A 16,875-nucleotide genomic window follows, 5' to 3' on the forward strand; every position below is an offset into this window, starting at 1 on the left:
GCTACTCTACCACTGAGGTATATCCACAGCCCTTTAAAAAATTTTATTTGGAGAGGTCTTACTAAGTTGCCCAAGCTGGCCTTGAACTTGTGACCCTTCTGCCTCAGCCTCCTAAGTAGATGGGATTACAAAATTTATTGTTTATTACTTATTTATTAGTACATGTTTGCAATATATAAATTCATTTAAAAAATTACTCTTTAAATTCCCCATTTCAAAATTACTAAATGTTTTCATTTTGAACACAGAAGTAATTTAACTGAAATTAAAAACTATAAGTTCAATATAATTTTTTATACATTTCACATTTCCCCCCTTATTTTGTTAGTTTTATTCCTTTTTCACATCCAAAGGTTTACTTACTTGACAAAAATATAAAATATTACCATGAAAGGAGAGAGAAACCTGGTTAGTGAAGTCTAAAGCTTATACTGTACGTTTTTCATATTTTTCCTATTATGACTCTCTGAAAGCACTCAGATACAGAATTTTAAAATAAACTGCACTGCTGAATATGCACAATTTAGTTTTAAATCAGGAATCACTTCTTAGCCTTTTGGCTAAGATCAAGCAACTAAAAATTGTGCTTTCTTTAAAGAAGACAAAATTTAAAATAAATGTAACATCTGATTACCTGTTCTCCAATAATGTTTGGTTTTACTGGTCGACAAGGTAAGTGACAGATGCACATTCTGTAACCTAGAATGAAGAATGGCTGGCTGTCATTAAATATTCAACTAGTATTAAAAATTATAAACAAATTTTATTTGCTAAGAATTGGGATTAACTTTATACTTGCAATGTCATAATTATTTAAGTGATGCTTCAGTTTATACATGAGATATATATAAACAAATTCAAGTGATCTAGGTTTGAATTCTGATTTCGTTGCCTGTTTTATTTTAGATTAGTTGTTTTAAGGTAAATGCTCTTGAACTGGGCTATCTTTCCAGCCCCTTTTATTTTTATTTGGAGACAAGATCTTGCTAAGTTGCCCAGACTAACTTTGAATTTGTGATCCATCTGCCTCAGGCCTCCCAGTTGCTGGGTTCATAGGCATTCACCATCACACCTGGTAGCATTCAGTTTTATCAGATAGTTTCATCTTTTTATCAGATAGGCTTCATCTTTGCTTCATCCTATATTTGCCACTGTACAGTCTTTTCTTCATCCATGATATGACACTATCTTGGTTCACTTTTTTTTTTGGAGACAAGGTCTTGCTATGTAGCCCAGGATGGCCTCCAATTCATGGTCTTCCTGCCTCAGCCTCCTGAGTGCTGGGATTATAGGTGTAATCATGCTGAGCTTCTTTCCCATCCTTTATGATCTTCTTTATAGATCTTTTTCTGACTCTTATACCCTAAAATGTAGATATTCCTTAGGCTGGGTCAGCTATGTGCATTTTTTCCATGGTAACTTTCCTATTGGAAAGAATCCCAAACTATAGGTGGAACTGATAAATCATCCCTGAGATCCCTATTTCCAAGTGCCTATTAAGCATCTATGAATGATTATTCTGGCTAGCATCTCAAAAGCTACTCATCAGAACTAACTAAGTTTAATCAATCCCTTACCTTCTTTTCTTTTTACAGTGCTGGAGATTGAATGTAGGGCATTGCACTTACTGAGCTACATCTCCAGCCCTTATCAATTCCTCTTGAACTAGGTCTACTTTCGTTTTTTTTGGTACTGGGGATTGAACTTAGGACCTTGCGCTTGCCAGGCAGGCATGGCGCCACTGAGGTACATCACCCAGGTCTACTTTTCTGATAAATGAAAATGACTTAGTTTCTCCAACTCAAGCTAGCTTCTAGCCTATGGGTCATCACTCTTTTCTTCTTATACCTTACATCCTGTCATTTCTCTTGTATACATGAAGTATCCCAGAACTCAGCATGGCTGTCTCATTTTTTTCATCAATAAATACTTACGGTTATCTCATTTAGTCTCATGGCAAAGTACTACTGTACTCTGACAACTGCCAAATGTATAGCTCTACCCACAACCTCTCCCTGAAACCCAGTTCACATAGTGTAGCAGATATATCCAACCTATGGCTAGCGGGCTGCTTGGCCACCCACCTTTTGCGACAGAATCTTACTATGTAGTTCAAGTTGGCCTTAAATGCACTATGTAGCTCAGGCTGACCTTGAACTCATAATCTTCCCGTCTCAGTCTCTCAAGTGCTGGGGTTACACAGGTGTACCACCGCGTCAAGCTCTTTTTTAATGTTATAAAAGTGTATGAAAACAAGGGACATTTTGTTACTTATATACACTAAACTATTATACATTTTGTATGTGGCCCAATATAATTCCTTTTCATTCAACACGGCTCAGGAAAGCCAAAAGACTGCACATGTCTGGAGGATACCTTAACATTTCCACTTAGATGTATTTCAGTCTTTATACTCCTAAATCTGGGTCCTGGTGTTCTTCCTCATATTTTGTCCTAATGCAGCTGTCTCCAGCTCACAGGATGACTTCATTTTTCTGGCTGCTCAATTTCCAAATCCAAACATTCCTGGCTGTGTTTTTCACATCTCACATTCCTTTTTTTTTTTTTTTTTTTTTTGGTACCAGGGATTGAACTTGGGTCCTTGTGCTTGCACAGCAGGCAGTGAAACCACTGAGCTAAATCCCCGGCCCACATCTCACATTCTTTGCTAGAGCATATCTTGTTGCTTGTACCTTCAACATATTTGCTAACTACTTTGAAGCCTGCCACTTAATATCAGGTTTTTTTAATCTTTGGAGACATGGTCTTGGTAAGTCATCCAGGCTAGCCTCAAACTTGTGATTCTCCTGCCTCAGCCTCTACAGTGGCCAGGGGTACAGGTGTGAGTTACCATGCTAAGCTATCACAAGCCATGTAAGAGAAGAAAATAAGAGACTAAATCTAAAAGTTAAACAATGGCAGAAACAGCTGTGTCGACACGTTTGTAATATCTGGACTCAGGGAAGCTAAGGCAGGAAGATTGAAAGTTTGAGCTAGGCTGGGCAACTTAGTGACTTACTGATATCCTGTCTTAAATTAAAAAAAAAAAAAAGGGCTGATATAGCTCAGTGTGAAGGCCCTGGGTTTAATTTCTAATGATGGGAAAAAAAAAAAGAATAGAGAAGAAATTTTTAAGTTAAAATAAAAACTTTCTTTTTTGCTAAGAAGCTAATAAACGTATGTAAATGTATGTAAAAGACTGGATGACCCCAGAATTAGTCTCCAATTCTCTTTTGTCTAAATAACTAATAACAATCTTCTACCAGTATGAAGAAAAAAATTCTGGCTTCTTTTCTGGGTGTCTCATATTGGGTATTTCATCCAGTTTGGTTGAGGTGTTCCACAACCATTATTTAATAATTTCTGTATCACATGATCACATACAATTACAATTATATACATGTTTAAGATTGACATTTCAGGGTTTTTGGAGACGAGACTTGGTTTTACTCAAATGGAATATTATGAAATCTTCCCTATATAATTGCTATTTTCATGAGTAGTCTTCTATAGAAATATTTCCAAGTTAGTTGGCATAAACAGAACATATTTTCTCAATGGCTGCATTACATTTCATCCTTTTTAATACCAAGTTTTTGTCACAAAGTACACAGTGCAATGGATACCCTTGTACACCAACCCTTGTCCTTTACTTCTCTAGCACTCACAGGAGAAAAACTGCCTGATGGAATGATCTATATTTTAAATTTTAAAAGATGGTGCCAGATTTTTCCAAAAATGGTGTAATAATTCACTATCTCAGAATCTAGGAATTGTTTTTATTTGATAACATCTTCTTTGTCTTTCCACTTTATTCTTTTTCTTGTAAGTCCTCTTGTTAATTTGCCCAAATTGCACTTTTGTCATTTTTTTCTAATTTCCATTTATCTAGACTAGAAAACGACTACGATTTCTGAATATTTACCTCATATCCCATCATCTTTCAGAACACTTTTAACTCTAGTAGTTTTTTAAGCTGTCAACAGAAAGCTGTTATCTTTTTCTAAATATTCATACCAATTATTTTATTTTCTTGCTTTACTACATTTACCTTGCCTTCAAAAATATGTGTAAAATAGAAGTTGTTCTACAAAAGAAAATGTGTAACTCATTTTATTTATTTATTTATGTATGTATGTATATTTTTTGAGACAGGGTCTCACTGTGTTGTTCAGACTGGCCTTGGACTCACTATGTAGCCCAGGCTGGCCTCGAACTTGCAATGATTCTCCTGCCTTGGTCTCCTGAGTGCTGCTATTATAGGCATGCATCACCATGCCTGGGTAAATGTGTAACTTATTAAAATATTGTTCAATAAGCTACACAGATTTCTAAGGCGAGAGTACCCAGTACAGAATAGAGGCTTAAGAAATTATTTTATTTTTTTGTGGTACTAGAGACTGAATCCAGAGCCTTTGCACTGAGTTACATTCTTAGCCTTTTAAAACCTTTTATTTTTTCATACTAGGGATTGAACTCAGGACCTCGGGCTTGCAAGTCAAGCACAGTGCTGTTGAGCTAAATCCCCAGGCCCTTAAAACTTTTTATTTTGAGACAGGTCTTGCTAAGCCCCTAAGTTGCCCTGGCTGGTATCAAGTTTGTGTTCTTCCTACCTTAGCCTTCCAGACTGCTGGCATCACAAGCATGTGCCACCATGCCTGGAACTAAACTTGTATCATATGTTTCTATTGCCTGTATAATTATATGGTCTTTTATTAAATACCATATATGGGACATTTTATTTCTCATAATTTAAAACTGAAAATGTTTATGCTTCACAATAAAATTTCAAAATTGGTAACAAATGTTGAATTTCATATATATAACATTTTACCTGCTGCGCAAGAGCAAGGACCCAAGTTCAATCCCTGGCACACACACACACACACACACACACACACACACACACACACACACACAAATGAACTCATATATATAACTTTTTAGTAAGCACAAAAACACTAACCTTCAAATTCAACTGAGACTTTCCAGTGTAAATTCTGAAGGTGCCGACGAAGCTTATGACTGTTACAAGCTCTGAATTTCTCCTTAGGGCACAATGGACAAGCCTGTTTGTTTCCTTAAAAAGAAACAAAAAAAAGAGATAAAGCACAGAATATACTAGATATAAATGCTTGGACTCAGCTACAAAAGACCTAACAAGGGCCTTTCTCATGTTCTCCTCCCACTTAAGAGACTTTCTTTCTTTTTATTGAAAAGAGAAGTTTAAAATGGCCCATAAAAATAAACTTTCTTAACTTTAGGGAAAAAAGTCATGATTCTTGACCCAGGAGGTAGTTCTTAAGAATTGTACACATGATTAATGATTGTTTTATTCTCTCTGTAGCTAACTGATACCCTTTTTACCACTAAGAACAGAGAAGTTGAAGAAATGATAAACTATGATAGTCTCTAGCTAGACTGTTTACCACAGAGGATATCACTCTGTACTCTGGACAGGGTAAAGGACAGCAGGTCTCATACTCCCAGAGAAGGAGTTGGGCTGAGATGCATAAGTATCTGCTAGGGTATTCCTCTACTACTTGGGCAGCAACAAAGATAGTTAACACATGGAGTGAGAAAAATGGAAGAAGTACAATAAGTAGATGAGACCTAATATAATTGCTATTCTGAGATGAGAGGGCATATTAGAGTCATCAATCTGAATTTCATTACACATATTAGTGAACTTATAAATCCTTCCTTCTTTATTAACATATTCCTGAAAAGATTATGCATCATTAAAATCGAAGTCTTACTTAATTAGGAACATATCTAAAAAGAAAAACTTTAACAGTGTACAAAAAAATTAAAGCGGGCCAGGATTTAGCTCAGTGGCATCACAGCTGCCTTGCAAGTGCAAGGTCCTGAGTTCGATCCCTGTTGGCGGTGGTGGGGATTAAAGCAATACAATTTACAGAAATATTTCTGGGTGTGTTAGCACACGCCTGAAATCCTCACACTCGGGAGGCTGAGGCAGGAGGATCACCATGAGTTTGAGGCCAGCCTGGGCTACATAGTGAGTTCAAGGCCAGCCTGTACTACAGAGTGAGACCCTGTCTCAAAAAATAAATAAATAAATAAAAATATACAGTAATAACCAATAATTTAATGATTTTAATCTAATAAATCTTTCATCTACAAAACAGTTCAAGAATAGGCAAAATTTATTTTTTAAAATACATTCCCTATTTCAAAAAACTATGAGGTGATCTTGATAAAAACCAAGCACCAAAGATAGAACAGAAAGAGAAGCGTGTGGGCCGGGGATTTAGCTCAGTGATTTTGCCGCCTGCCTTGCAAGTGCAAGGACCTGAGTTCAATCCTCGGTACAAAAAAAAAAAAAAGAAAAAAAAAGAGAAAGAGAAGTGTGAGACACTGGTAACATCATAATTTGCCTGTCTTGAGACTTTTACATAAAATACTTTTAACTTCCATGTTATTTAAAACACTGTTTGGGAGATCTCTTACTTGTACGTAATATAATACCTAACTAAAGAATAGATAGCTCTGAAATTTCTGCGAGATTGTAATTTGAGTCTTAACTTGTACCATACCACTTTTGCACATAGAAGGTGATCAGTTTTCTGGATTTAAAAGAAGAGTTTTTTCCTACTCTTCTAGTTCAATAGAAATAAACAAGTCTATTCTCAGCAAACATTTTTTATGAGCTAAGAGATAACTCATCAGAAATTAAGGGAGGAACATAAATACCTGGAACAAGATTATCAGAGTTCAGTGAATTGGCAGAGTCAAAATCCCCTTCAGTTACAAAAGCTAACTTCTCTAGATCAGCAAGCTGCCTTTGAATTGAGATGTGTCTCTCTGCAAGAAAATTTTAAGAGTTAGAAAATCCTGTTTTAACAATTTAATTTCCATTTTTTTTTTTTTTGGTACCGGGGATTGAACTCGTGGGACCTTGCGGTTGTGAGGCAGGCACCAGAATCACTGAGCTAAATCCCCAGCCCTTAATTTCCATTTTTATTTGATCATGTTACATGCAAGTTCACATTTTTATTTCCTGTGGTATAGTGTCTAGTACTCTAGATGGGGAAGTGTGACAGTTTAGTTTACAAAATCACCAAAGTACTTCACACAGTAACAAAGTTGGAAAAAAATTCCAATGTGTAACTTCACAGCTTTCACATTTTATCTAATTAGTTAATATAGTTCTACAAGTTTCTGCCCTTTAAAAAATACTGAAAAAATATAAGCCATGTTTTTTGTCTTCAAAGAACTTTCAATTATGTTGGGGAACTTAATGTTAATTTGTAACTATACTACAAGGTAGGATGAATATCAGAGGTAAAGGTAATATGATTACAGCCATATAGAAGAATGAGTAATTAATTCTAACAAATGACTAAGAACATCTTACTGAAGAAGTGGCATGAACTTAAGGTATGAACAGAATTTCAATTAATTGAAGATTTGGTGACTAGCCTTATAAATTGAAAAAAACCTCGAGGAAAACCATGTGGGAACAAACATATAGCCACTCCTATCTAACTCTTGGCTGGAATGTAGTATGTTTGGGGGGACAGAATATATAGAAAAATATGCAGCCAAAAGTGTATTATATAGATCATGAGAGGTATGAAATTTATGCAACTTAATATGGATTTTATTCTTCAGGCAATGATAAGTTGTTTCAGGTTTCTGGGTCTTTCTAAAATACGTTTGACATATTATTGGTACACTGGGATGGATCACCCAGGGCTGTTAAACCCACTACTGATGAATATAAATGGATAAAAATATGAAAGTGAGGTATGATGGGATGTAGGTATTTATAAGAGTGGCTGAATAAAAAGAATTAAGAAGGCAGATGCAGAAAGGGTAAATGGTAAAGAGAATAAAGGTAACACAAAAGCCACAGCAAAAGTCTGCAAAAGAGAAATATTCAATACTATATAGTACAGGTGTAAGATCAAAATATTATTGGTTAGGGCCGGGGATTTAGCTTAGTGGTTCTGTCGCCTGCTTCACAAGCACAAGGTCCTGAGTTTGATCCCCGGTACCAAAAAAAAAGATTATTGGATAAAGTATATAGGAAGTCTCTGGTGATCTTCAAAAATGGTGGTGCAGTGAGGTTTTTCGGAGTACAATGAAAGAAGAGGAGAGAAAATACTGAAAATCAATGTAATTATTTTTTCAAGAATTTTGACATTGCCACCTGTCTTCCTCTGTTGAGCTTCACTCATTTGTATAATTTGTGTACTTTTTCCTTAAAAATAGCAGTAAGAAGGCTACGCCTCATTCCTTTTAATGATGGTTAAGTGCCTAGTGCACATAGCAGGCACTGGAGTGAGCTAAAATTACAAAAAAAATCATCTGACTTTTGGCTGTAGTAGCACACTATATTTATAATCTTGGAATTTAATTCAGCACTATAATACATTCCCGCTCAAATTTTTAAAAGGTGATTTTCTACTTTATTTTTAAATGAGCACAAACAAACAACTATAAATACTGGCTAATTTCTTAGTGTTTACTGTTCTAATAACTTATAATGAGATACAATTTCTATAACTAGGCAGAATTTTTCCGTTTGATCAAAAACTTTTAGTTAGGTGTGGTGGCACATGCCTGTCATCCTAACACTTGAGAGGCTGAGGGAGAAAGATGGTGAGTTCAAGGCCATACTGAACTATACAGAGAGACCTTGTCTCATAACAAAAGAGAACAAGAAAATTTTTGGCTGCTAGGTTTGACAGTAATAGTCAAGAAAGCAATCCATACAGCCAGGTGTGGTGGTGTGTCCATAATACAAGGACTCTGAGGCTGAGGCAGGAGGTTCGAAAGCTCTAGCCCAGCCTAGGCAAATTAGTGACTTGGTGAGATCTGGTCTCAGAATAAAAAATAAAAAAGGGATGGAGATGTAGCTCAGTGCAAAGACTCTAGGTTCACTCTCCAATACAAAAAAAAAAAAAAAAAGCCATGTGTACAAACCAACCTGTTACATTTGTCTTAGGTTTCATAGTTCAAAGACCTATATATGTGAAAACAAAATGCATAGCACTATGTAAAGATATGCTTACAGAAATTATTCTAACTACTAAGTACTACAAAATAAGAGAAAGGAGCCAATAAATTAGAAAACTGAAAATCTTGTGGTTCACTACTGAAGAAAACTGTCAAAGATCTGTCTAAAAATTCATAATATGCCTATAAACATCTTTGAAATGACTTTTTTTTTTTGGAACTGAAGATCGAACTCAGGACCTTGCACTTGAGAGGCAGGAGCAGTGCCACTGAGCTAAATCCTTGGCCTTCAACTTGCATTTTGTAACAGAATAATACAGAAGTTAATAAGCAAATCTCTTATTAAATTAGCTGAGTCCAAGAGGCTAGGAGGCTCTTTTGTAACTGTTACTTTCTCCTCAATTTTCAATTCTATTTCAGCTATGCCATTTTTATTGCTTAGTTATGACTGACTTCAGGGGACTAACTAGGCCATCTAAAAATAATTCTAAAAATGTGATTAATATTTATTATAGTTCAAATGTATTTCAGATTCTTAATCATTACATATTTATCTTAGTAAAACATCTTCAGGTTTCTCAAACAGTATGGATTCTTCAAATTACATACTTCTAAATTTTGAAAAATATAAGTAAACCTTTCCAAACTGTTTACCTTATTTTTAATGGTGGGGAGGTGGAGAGAGTACCTGCCTAAAGCATTATCTAATGTTGCTGAACCATTTCTCATTAATTTAAAGATACAATTTTGAGCTGAATTAGGAGGCCACTTAATCAGAAGAGTGTAACATCCTCTACTCATCTACCCTAGTTGCAGTTGAAGAAATAATTGGCCTTATTTTGCACCTGCAAGGTCTTGATTTTATATGATGAGGAGGGGCCTACCTGATGCATGCTGATTTTATCTTTCCTGTGATCAGCCTTACTCTCTTCAGCAGTTATATGTTGTTTTAAAGCTGCAAATAATTAGGATTATCCGAGTGTTTTATAAACCTCAAACTTAAAAATGGCCTAGAAATAGTAAAGCTGATGAATTATTTTATTTCAAGTGGTAATTTAGAAAGGGTACAAAGGTCAGTCTATGGACCACACAATAATTTGTTGAAAGAACTTGTCTTTCTCAGATCTAACATTTTAAAATATTCAGATGATCCTTAAGTGTTAATTGCCAATCTTTTAAATTTCTGTATAGCCCAATAAACCACCACTTAGGAAACATGCAAACACATTCGAAACACATAATATGGGCTATTAATTTTCAACAGTCGACTTTTGATGGAGTATAAAACTCAACTGGTATTTATGTGTGAGGGAAGAAATCCGTAATTTAGTATGCTCTTTCCCAAACAACTCATCAGCTTCAAATTCTTTTTGGAAGCAAGTGTCTAAAGAAAATGGAGTAATGAGACAAGCCCATCTCTTCTTTCTGTGTGTGAAAGCAGTGAAACTAGTTGACAGTAATGGTTTCTAAATCTTGGCAGCTAGGATCTTAAGAGGTTGCCTCGGTTGATTAAGTCTTGTTTGGAAAGAGTTAAGCAAAGCAGACTAGACTGAGAGGGAAACTACCACGTTATGTGTAACTATAGCCTGTATTTGTGTGGAGAACACTTTGAAATAAGATTGAATTGTATAACCCTAAGTGTGCTGTAACCCTAAAGTGTGCTGTGACCTTAACAGTGCTGTAACCTAAGTGTGATGTAACCCCAAGTGGTATAGAACTGATAAGGGTGTAGCCCGAACTGGACGGGGCGTGCCCCGAACAGGACAGGGCATACCCCGAACTGGGCAGAGTGTGCCCCCAAGCTGGACAGTGTGATAAGTCTGAACCAAAACCACAAACGCCCAGTTAGAATAGTATAAAAGGAGCTGAAGACTCCAAGCAAGTCGTCGATCCGAGAACCGACAGAGACATCTGCACACCTGATCCCGCTGGAAGGAGCATCGGGGCCGACCAGACGAGACCAGAGGACGAGGCAAGCGGAGGCGGATAGCCTAGCGCCTACTCGACGCCCTTCGTCTACGGATCGGACCCTCTGACCCTACGGGAGGAAACGTCGCGCTCCCATAAGGACTTGCGCAGTACAGGCACAGGGACGTGGTAATTGGCAGACTTAATATTGTGTGGTAATTGCATATTGTGTGGTAATTGTATTGAAATGAATTATGATAATATAAGTGTATGAACTGCCATCCGAGTCCGAGTCCTCTTTACCTACGGTACCTGTTCGCGACAATTTGTACCATAAAAACACCACGAAAAAACCCTTAATCTGATCACTGATTTCTATCTTGCCGCATCTCTGGCCTCCCCCTTTCTTTTCATTCACTGGGTTGTCCTCGGGGTTTATGGAAGTGCCTTCTTCCATTCTGTAGCCCAGTTTTACCCTCACCCACTACACCGCCCCCACCCCCGTTTTCCTAAGCTTGCCTTTCCCCATAAAAACCATCCCAGAGGGGAAGGACTTTCCCTGCTCCCCAGCAAGGCGCACTTTCTCGCTTCTCTGCAGCAGAGATCTGGGCCTCCTGCACTTACTGCTTTCAGCCTCCTCAGGGGCAGAGGCTAGGGACGGGGACAGGGCCAGAGCCTGGGCAAGGGCTGGGGCTGAAGCCGAGGTCGGAGTCGGAGTCGAATCTGGGGCCGGAGCTGGGACCCGAGCCGAGTCCGGGGCCGGGGTCAGGAACTGGGCCACCTCCTCCTTCTCCAGGGGTAGGAGCTCCTCCTCCGCCATGTTCTCCATAGTTACCGCCTCCGCGCCAGGCCCTCCAGGTCCCCGGGAGGGGTCTCCCGGCGGGGTGAGCGGGCTGACGTGAATGCCCACAGGGCTGGATCCAAGGAGTGGGGAAGCGAATGGGGAGGGCAGGATGCGTTCGACAGACAAAAGACGGAGAATCAGGGATCAAATCCTCTCACGAGAAAAATAGAACCCCAGAGGTAGCGATTCGAGTACCCATCGACTTCCCTTCCCCCAGGCGTTACGACGCCACCACAGACTGCGCAGACGTCAGGTAGGGACGGCGTCCAATGGGGTGAGAGAGTTTCGACTCCACAACGTCTCCGTTCCACAGCTCACTACCGAACTCAACTAAGACTACAACTCCCAGGGTGCACAGCGCCGCGAGGGCAAGGCAAGCGCCAAATTCGCGGAGGAAGCATCTGAAGGTCTAGAGAAGCGCAGTGGCTCGTTAGCGTGGTCGTCTGGAGCCGAACTACGTTTCCCAGCGGGCAGCGCGCGCGGAGGGGGGTCTTTCCTTACTGTAGAAGCAGTACGGCAGCTGTCGCTGCTAAGGTAAGGAACAGGAGGGTCTGTCGACTTTTCTCTGGACACGGTCCCCCCTGTCCCGGTCCCGAGTGCCGTTGCGGGTGCGGGGCCGTACGAGGGGGACTCAAGAGTCACTCGAGCCTGGGCGGGGCGACTCTGTGAGCGGACCTGGGGTCGGGCTAGCTGAGTGGAGGTATGGTTTTGGCCTGGCGCTGTGGAGGTCGGGGGTTCTGAAGGGTGTCTGCGGAAGCGCTGGACCCCGGCAGTTCAGGAGCCCTGGACCAGATTGCTTGTCAGTCTGACTGGGAGTTTCTGTCCGCTCATAATTTCTTTTGTTTTTATTTTTGCTTTAGCCTTCGTATTAACAGTATCAGCAGGACTGCGATGCAAGGGTTCCTTGCGTTGGGGTTGGTTTAGCCTTTTTTTTTTTTGGTACTGGGAATCGAACTGGGGATCTTGCGCTTGCGAGGCAGGCGGCGGTTTAGCCTTGTTTTTAGGCTCACTTCTCCCCACTCCTCGCTACTGGGGGTGGAACCCAGCGCCTTCACACTGAACTATACTCCTAGCCCTTTTTATTTTGAGACAGAGTCGAAATGGCCAAATGGCCCTTGCTGAGCTCGAACTCACGATCCTCTTGCCTCATCCTCCCAGAGTGCACCACCTGGCGCTGTTTTTAGGCTTTTAATAAACAGATCTCTGAGTGTGTTGAACTTCGGGCCCATGGTTGGTATGTTTCCCCAAGGCATCTGCTCCGTGAATTCCCCCTCCCACACACTTTTCTCACCTGTATTGTCTTGCTGTACTTACAAGTTTCACCGCCCCCCCCCCCCCCAAACAAAACAACCGAGCGTACAGGGGAAAAGTTTTTGAGTTTTCTGCTTGCCCTGCCTGTGACTGGTCTAAACGTTATAGGCAGCAGGAAGAAGAAGGGAAGTCTACTTTAGTATCAGGTACAAGGACCACACTTGTAGTTCAGTTTTCTTAGCTAATAAAGCTGATGAGTGCCTTTCTTGCTACGCTGTTTATTTCTTATGAGTTTCAGAAGGAAGAGAGAGAGCATGAGTGGCCTCTTTCCCCTCTCATTAAGTATATCCAGAGGGCTTAAAAGAAAAGCTTTTTCTACTTTAATGGAAACATAATCTCTATCAAGATTCTTCAGATTATAATTCTAAAGCCATTTTAATCCACTCCCTTAAACTAGAATTCCTGGATATATAGTTGATTCACTGCTAAACAGTCAAAAATGGGTGATAAGAATGGTTAACATATAAAAATGCTGACTGTATCAGTGCACTATCCAAAAATTATTGATTTTTAAAAATTTCTAAGCAAGCGCTTTTTTTTTTCTTATTTTAATGTAGAGGACTACATAAGAGTGAGGTACCAAGCAGCAGTAATTTTCAGGAGCTAGCTAGGAGACTTCCCACATAGGAAGTACTTCCCTCCTTTAGTTTTTTTAATGTGCATAAAATCAATATGAGTTTCACACTAATACGAATATAAAATGTCATAGTAAACATTTAGATGGGGGTCAGGGATGTAGCTCAGTGGTTCCGTGCCTGCCTGGCAAGCGCAAGTTCCTGAGTTTGATCCCTGGTACCACAAAAGAAAAAAAAAGTTTGGATGTTTTCCCTTGGAAAGTTCACTATCTTCAGTGTTCTTTTTCAGTATATCTTGGGTAAGAGGTTTAAATTTTTGGATGTTTTCCCTTAGAAAGTTCACTGTCTTCAGTGTTCTTTTTCAATATGTCTTGGGTAAGAGGTTTAAATTAGTGTTAGGGTATCAAAAAAAAAAACCAGATGGGTTAGTAACAAATATAAAACATAACATTATGACCAGTTAGGTAGCATCATGATCTCTAAGGAATGTCTTTCACGGAAGTTCTTTTTTTTTTTCTTCTTAAAGAGATTGGTGGTAATTTTTCTATAGAACTTTTGGGCTCAAGCCATCCTCCTGCCTCAGCCTCTAAGTAGTTGGGACTATGGGCACATACACCACCTTGCCAGACTGGTTATTTTTCTTATTGTCCCCTCTATTTCCCCAGTGGAGTAGAATCTTTGAGACAAGAAAGAGAAAAGAAGCTTACTGCTGAATTTGGAAGGTCAACTGTGAATTCAACTATTACCATAAACTACCTTATAAAGCAAAATTTCTGGTTTAGAATCTGTTCTTGAAAGTCTATGTTGAATATTCATTTATTTTTCTCCAAGATTTTTCTGTAAGCTACCAACATTTTCTTCTTTTTATATTCATCAAAGCATTCTAAAAGTTTAGCTTAATCATTCTTGTAAAAATTTAACTTAATTGTATTTTATTTTGAGACAAGGTCTCACCATGTAGTTCAGGGTTGCCTTGAACTCACTGTGTAGCCCAGGCTGACCTTAAATTCCTAGCAATCCTTCTGCCTCAGGCTCCTGAGTGCTGGGATTACAGGCATGCACCACCACACCTGTTTGGGATTCTTTTTTAGAACTTCACTTACTCTGATCATAATTGACCAGGAATAATTGGAAGTGCTTGGTTTCTAGCCTTTGTTATGTTTATATTTTTAGTATGTGTAGCTACCAGCTGTTTTCTCTTCCTTGGGCTTTAGTTCTATTATATTTAGTTCTATTATTTTAGTTTTATTGAGTCCCAACCCAACCTGGTGATAATTCTTTTTCTAGCCATGCTATCCCAGCACATGGTGCTGGTTTATGCTGTGGGTGCACACTAATTTGAGACTGTTTCTAACCATACTGTGTGACTATGGTTGTCTTATACATACACACACACACACACACACACACACACAATATTGTTTTGTGAGGAGAGTCATCAGTTAATTGTACTAATTTGGTCTATAGGAGGGCTGGAAAGGTGAAAATTGGATGAGAAGTAGAGAAACTGCAATAGGCAAGGATTGGAAGTGGCTAAGAATGAAGCAGTGCATATTCTGAGGAAGAATTCACTCATTCAGCAGATGAACATCTCTTAAGTTTTTAATACAGCATAGTTTTAGAGACGTTCTGGGTCTAGTAGGAAAGCTCACATAAGTATTTAGACCCTGCTAGGTGCCACCCTGTACAAAGTATTTTTTTACATCCATTGTTTCGACTCCTTCAAAAACCCTCTAGAATGAATTTTCTCTGCTTATAATGAAACTAGGGCTCAAAAAATGTATTTCTTGGATTGTGTTTCCATTGTGTGTCATATGACTGTATCAAAATTTAAATTAGGGAGTTTGGCTTATATGGAGTCTGTTAACTAACTGGAATTTTTTTTTCCAGATCATTATTTGCACAATGTTGATTTGGGGGATTTTTCTGAAACAAATTACATCCTCTGGTGTCTTATTGGTGCTTGAGATGCTTTTTTAAGTTATACAGAAAAATGTTTAAGTGCTTTTCAGTTTTGTTTTGGTTGAGTTCTACTGTATTTGAATATTATTGTAGTTTTTTTCCCCCTTGCATTGTTCTTCTTTGAGTGGTTTTAATTTTTTATATGTGTGTGTGTTTGATAATAAAGTTATTTAATAAAAATAAAAATGTACACAGTTTGCCTGAAGTCTCACAGAAGTGAGAAGTGTACTGGGAAAAAATGGAAATTTATGATTAATTGGTTTTGAGGTGTAGATGGGGTAAAATATAGCAGTCCTGTAAGCAGTTAAAAAAAATGAGCTAATGCTTAAGAGAGAAGTCAGGACTCAAGACATAGTTTTGAGACTAATTCCTAAGGGTTGGTAAAGCTGAGGGAGAGGAACAGATCCTTGTAAAGAAGAGTGTAAGGGAAGAAAAGTGGAATGAGAGAATCTTGTATTGAGAATGGGTAGAAAATGGAAATCGTTTTGTAGAATTCCAGCCTTTATATACCTTTATTTTATTTTATTTTTTTCGGTACTGGGGATCAAACTCAGGACCTTGCACTTGTGAGGCAGGTGTGGTGCCACTGAGCTAAATCCCTGGCCCTTTATATACCTTTATGTACCTGAAAGAATAATAATTTCTAGTATATATCATGTATTTTTAATGTTTATTTTAGCTTTTTAAGATGTCCCACAAAGAATCTTGTGGAAAAGAAAAGTCTCAGAGAAATGGCACCATCTCATCATCCATCTATGATGAAGTAAGAATTTTGATTTACTGTGTTTTTATAATTGTTTTTATAATTCTGTGTAATGAAAAAAATACACCTTACTTTTACAATGAAATATGAAAACATGTTGGTTCTACCTGCCTGACTCAGAAGTAATTTCCTTTTTCCATTCTTTTTTCTTACTTTGCTAATAATTTACTAATGTAAATTACTTTTTCCTCAGAAGCCTATGAGATGGTTATTGTTATACCCATTAAACAGTTTAAAAATTAAAGCTTAGAAAGTAGTAATTTATTTTTTTATAGCAAAATATTTATTGTTATATTTTAGGCATACACAATGATAACACTCAGAATTTGCACCTGTACATGATACATCTTGTCTCTTTTTTCCCATCCTCCCAACCCCCTTCCCCTCCCTATGTACAAAAGCTTTATTTCTGTTTTTTACTTCTGTTTTCATTTTTTTCTTGTCCCTTCCTTTTTTCCTTTCTCCTTCCCCTTCCCCTGTTCCCCTTGCCATTTGAACATTTTCTTCCCATTTTCCGATATCTATTA

General features: G+C 38.3%; 2 protein-coding genes across 6 annotated transcripts in view; one reads left to right on the forward strand and one right to left on the reverse strand.

Moving 5' to 3' along the window:
* Trmt1l (tRNA methyltransferase 1L) overlaps nt 1–11,964 on the reverse strand; it is a 36,225-nt gene extending 24,261 nt beyond the window's left edge. For 3 of the 5 annotated variants that reach the window (XM_087194438.1, XM_087194437.1, XM_087194436.1), the window contains exons 1-3: nt 11,518–11,964; nt 6,715–6,825; nt 4,967–5,080 (exon numbers count right to left, since the gene is read on the reverse strand). In XM_087194438.1, the coding sequence (XP_087050564.1) occupies nt 4,967–5,080; nt 6,715–6,825; nt 11,518–11,722 (430 nt within the window). In that variant the 5' untranslated portion in view covers nt 11,723–11,964. Of the gene's footprint in view, nt 1–634; nt 700–4,966; nt 5,081–6,714; nt 6,826–11,517 lie in introns of all 5 variants that reach the window. The other 2 variants (XM_087194435.1, XM_087194434.1) reach the window with 1 other exon arrangement.
* A 132-nt stretch (nt 11,965–12,096) lies between these two features.
* Swt1 (SWT1 RNA endoribonuclease homolog) overlaps nt 12,097–16,875 on the forward strand; it is a 97,016-nt gene continuing 92,237 nt past the window's right edge. Inside the window, 2 exon segments of the mRNA XM_087194432.1 lie at nt 12,097–12,271; nt 16,265–16,348. Of these exon segments, the coding sequence (XP_087050558.1) occupies nt 16,274–16,348 (75 nt within the window). The 5' untranslated portion in view covers nt 12,097–12,271; nt 16,265–16,273.

Source organism: Heterocephalus glaber, unplaced genomic scaffold, assembly GCF_053883595.1.
Source record: "Heterocephalus glaber isolate CG9 unplaced genomic scaffold, H.glaber_assembly_v1.0 deba00001600, whole genome shotgun sequence".
Lineage (NCBI taxonomy): Eukaryota > Metazoa > Chordata > Mammalia > Rodentia > Bathyergidae > Heterocephalus > Heterocephalus glaber.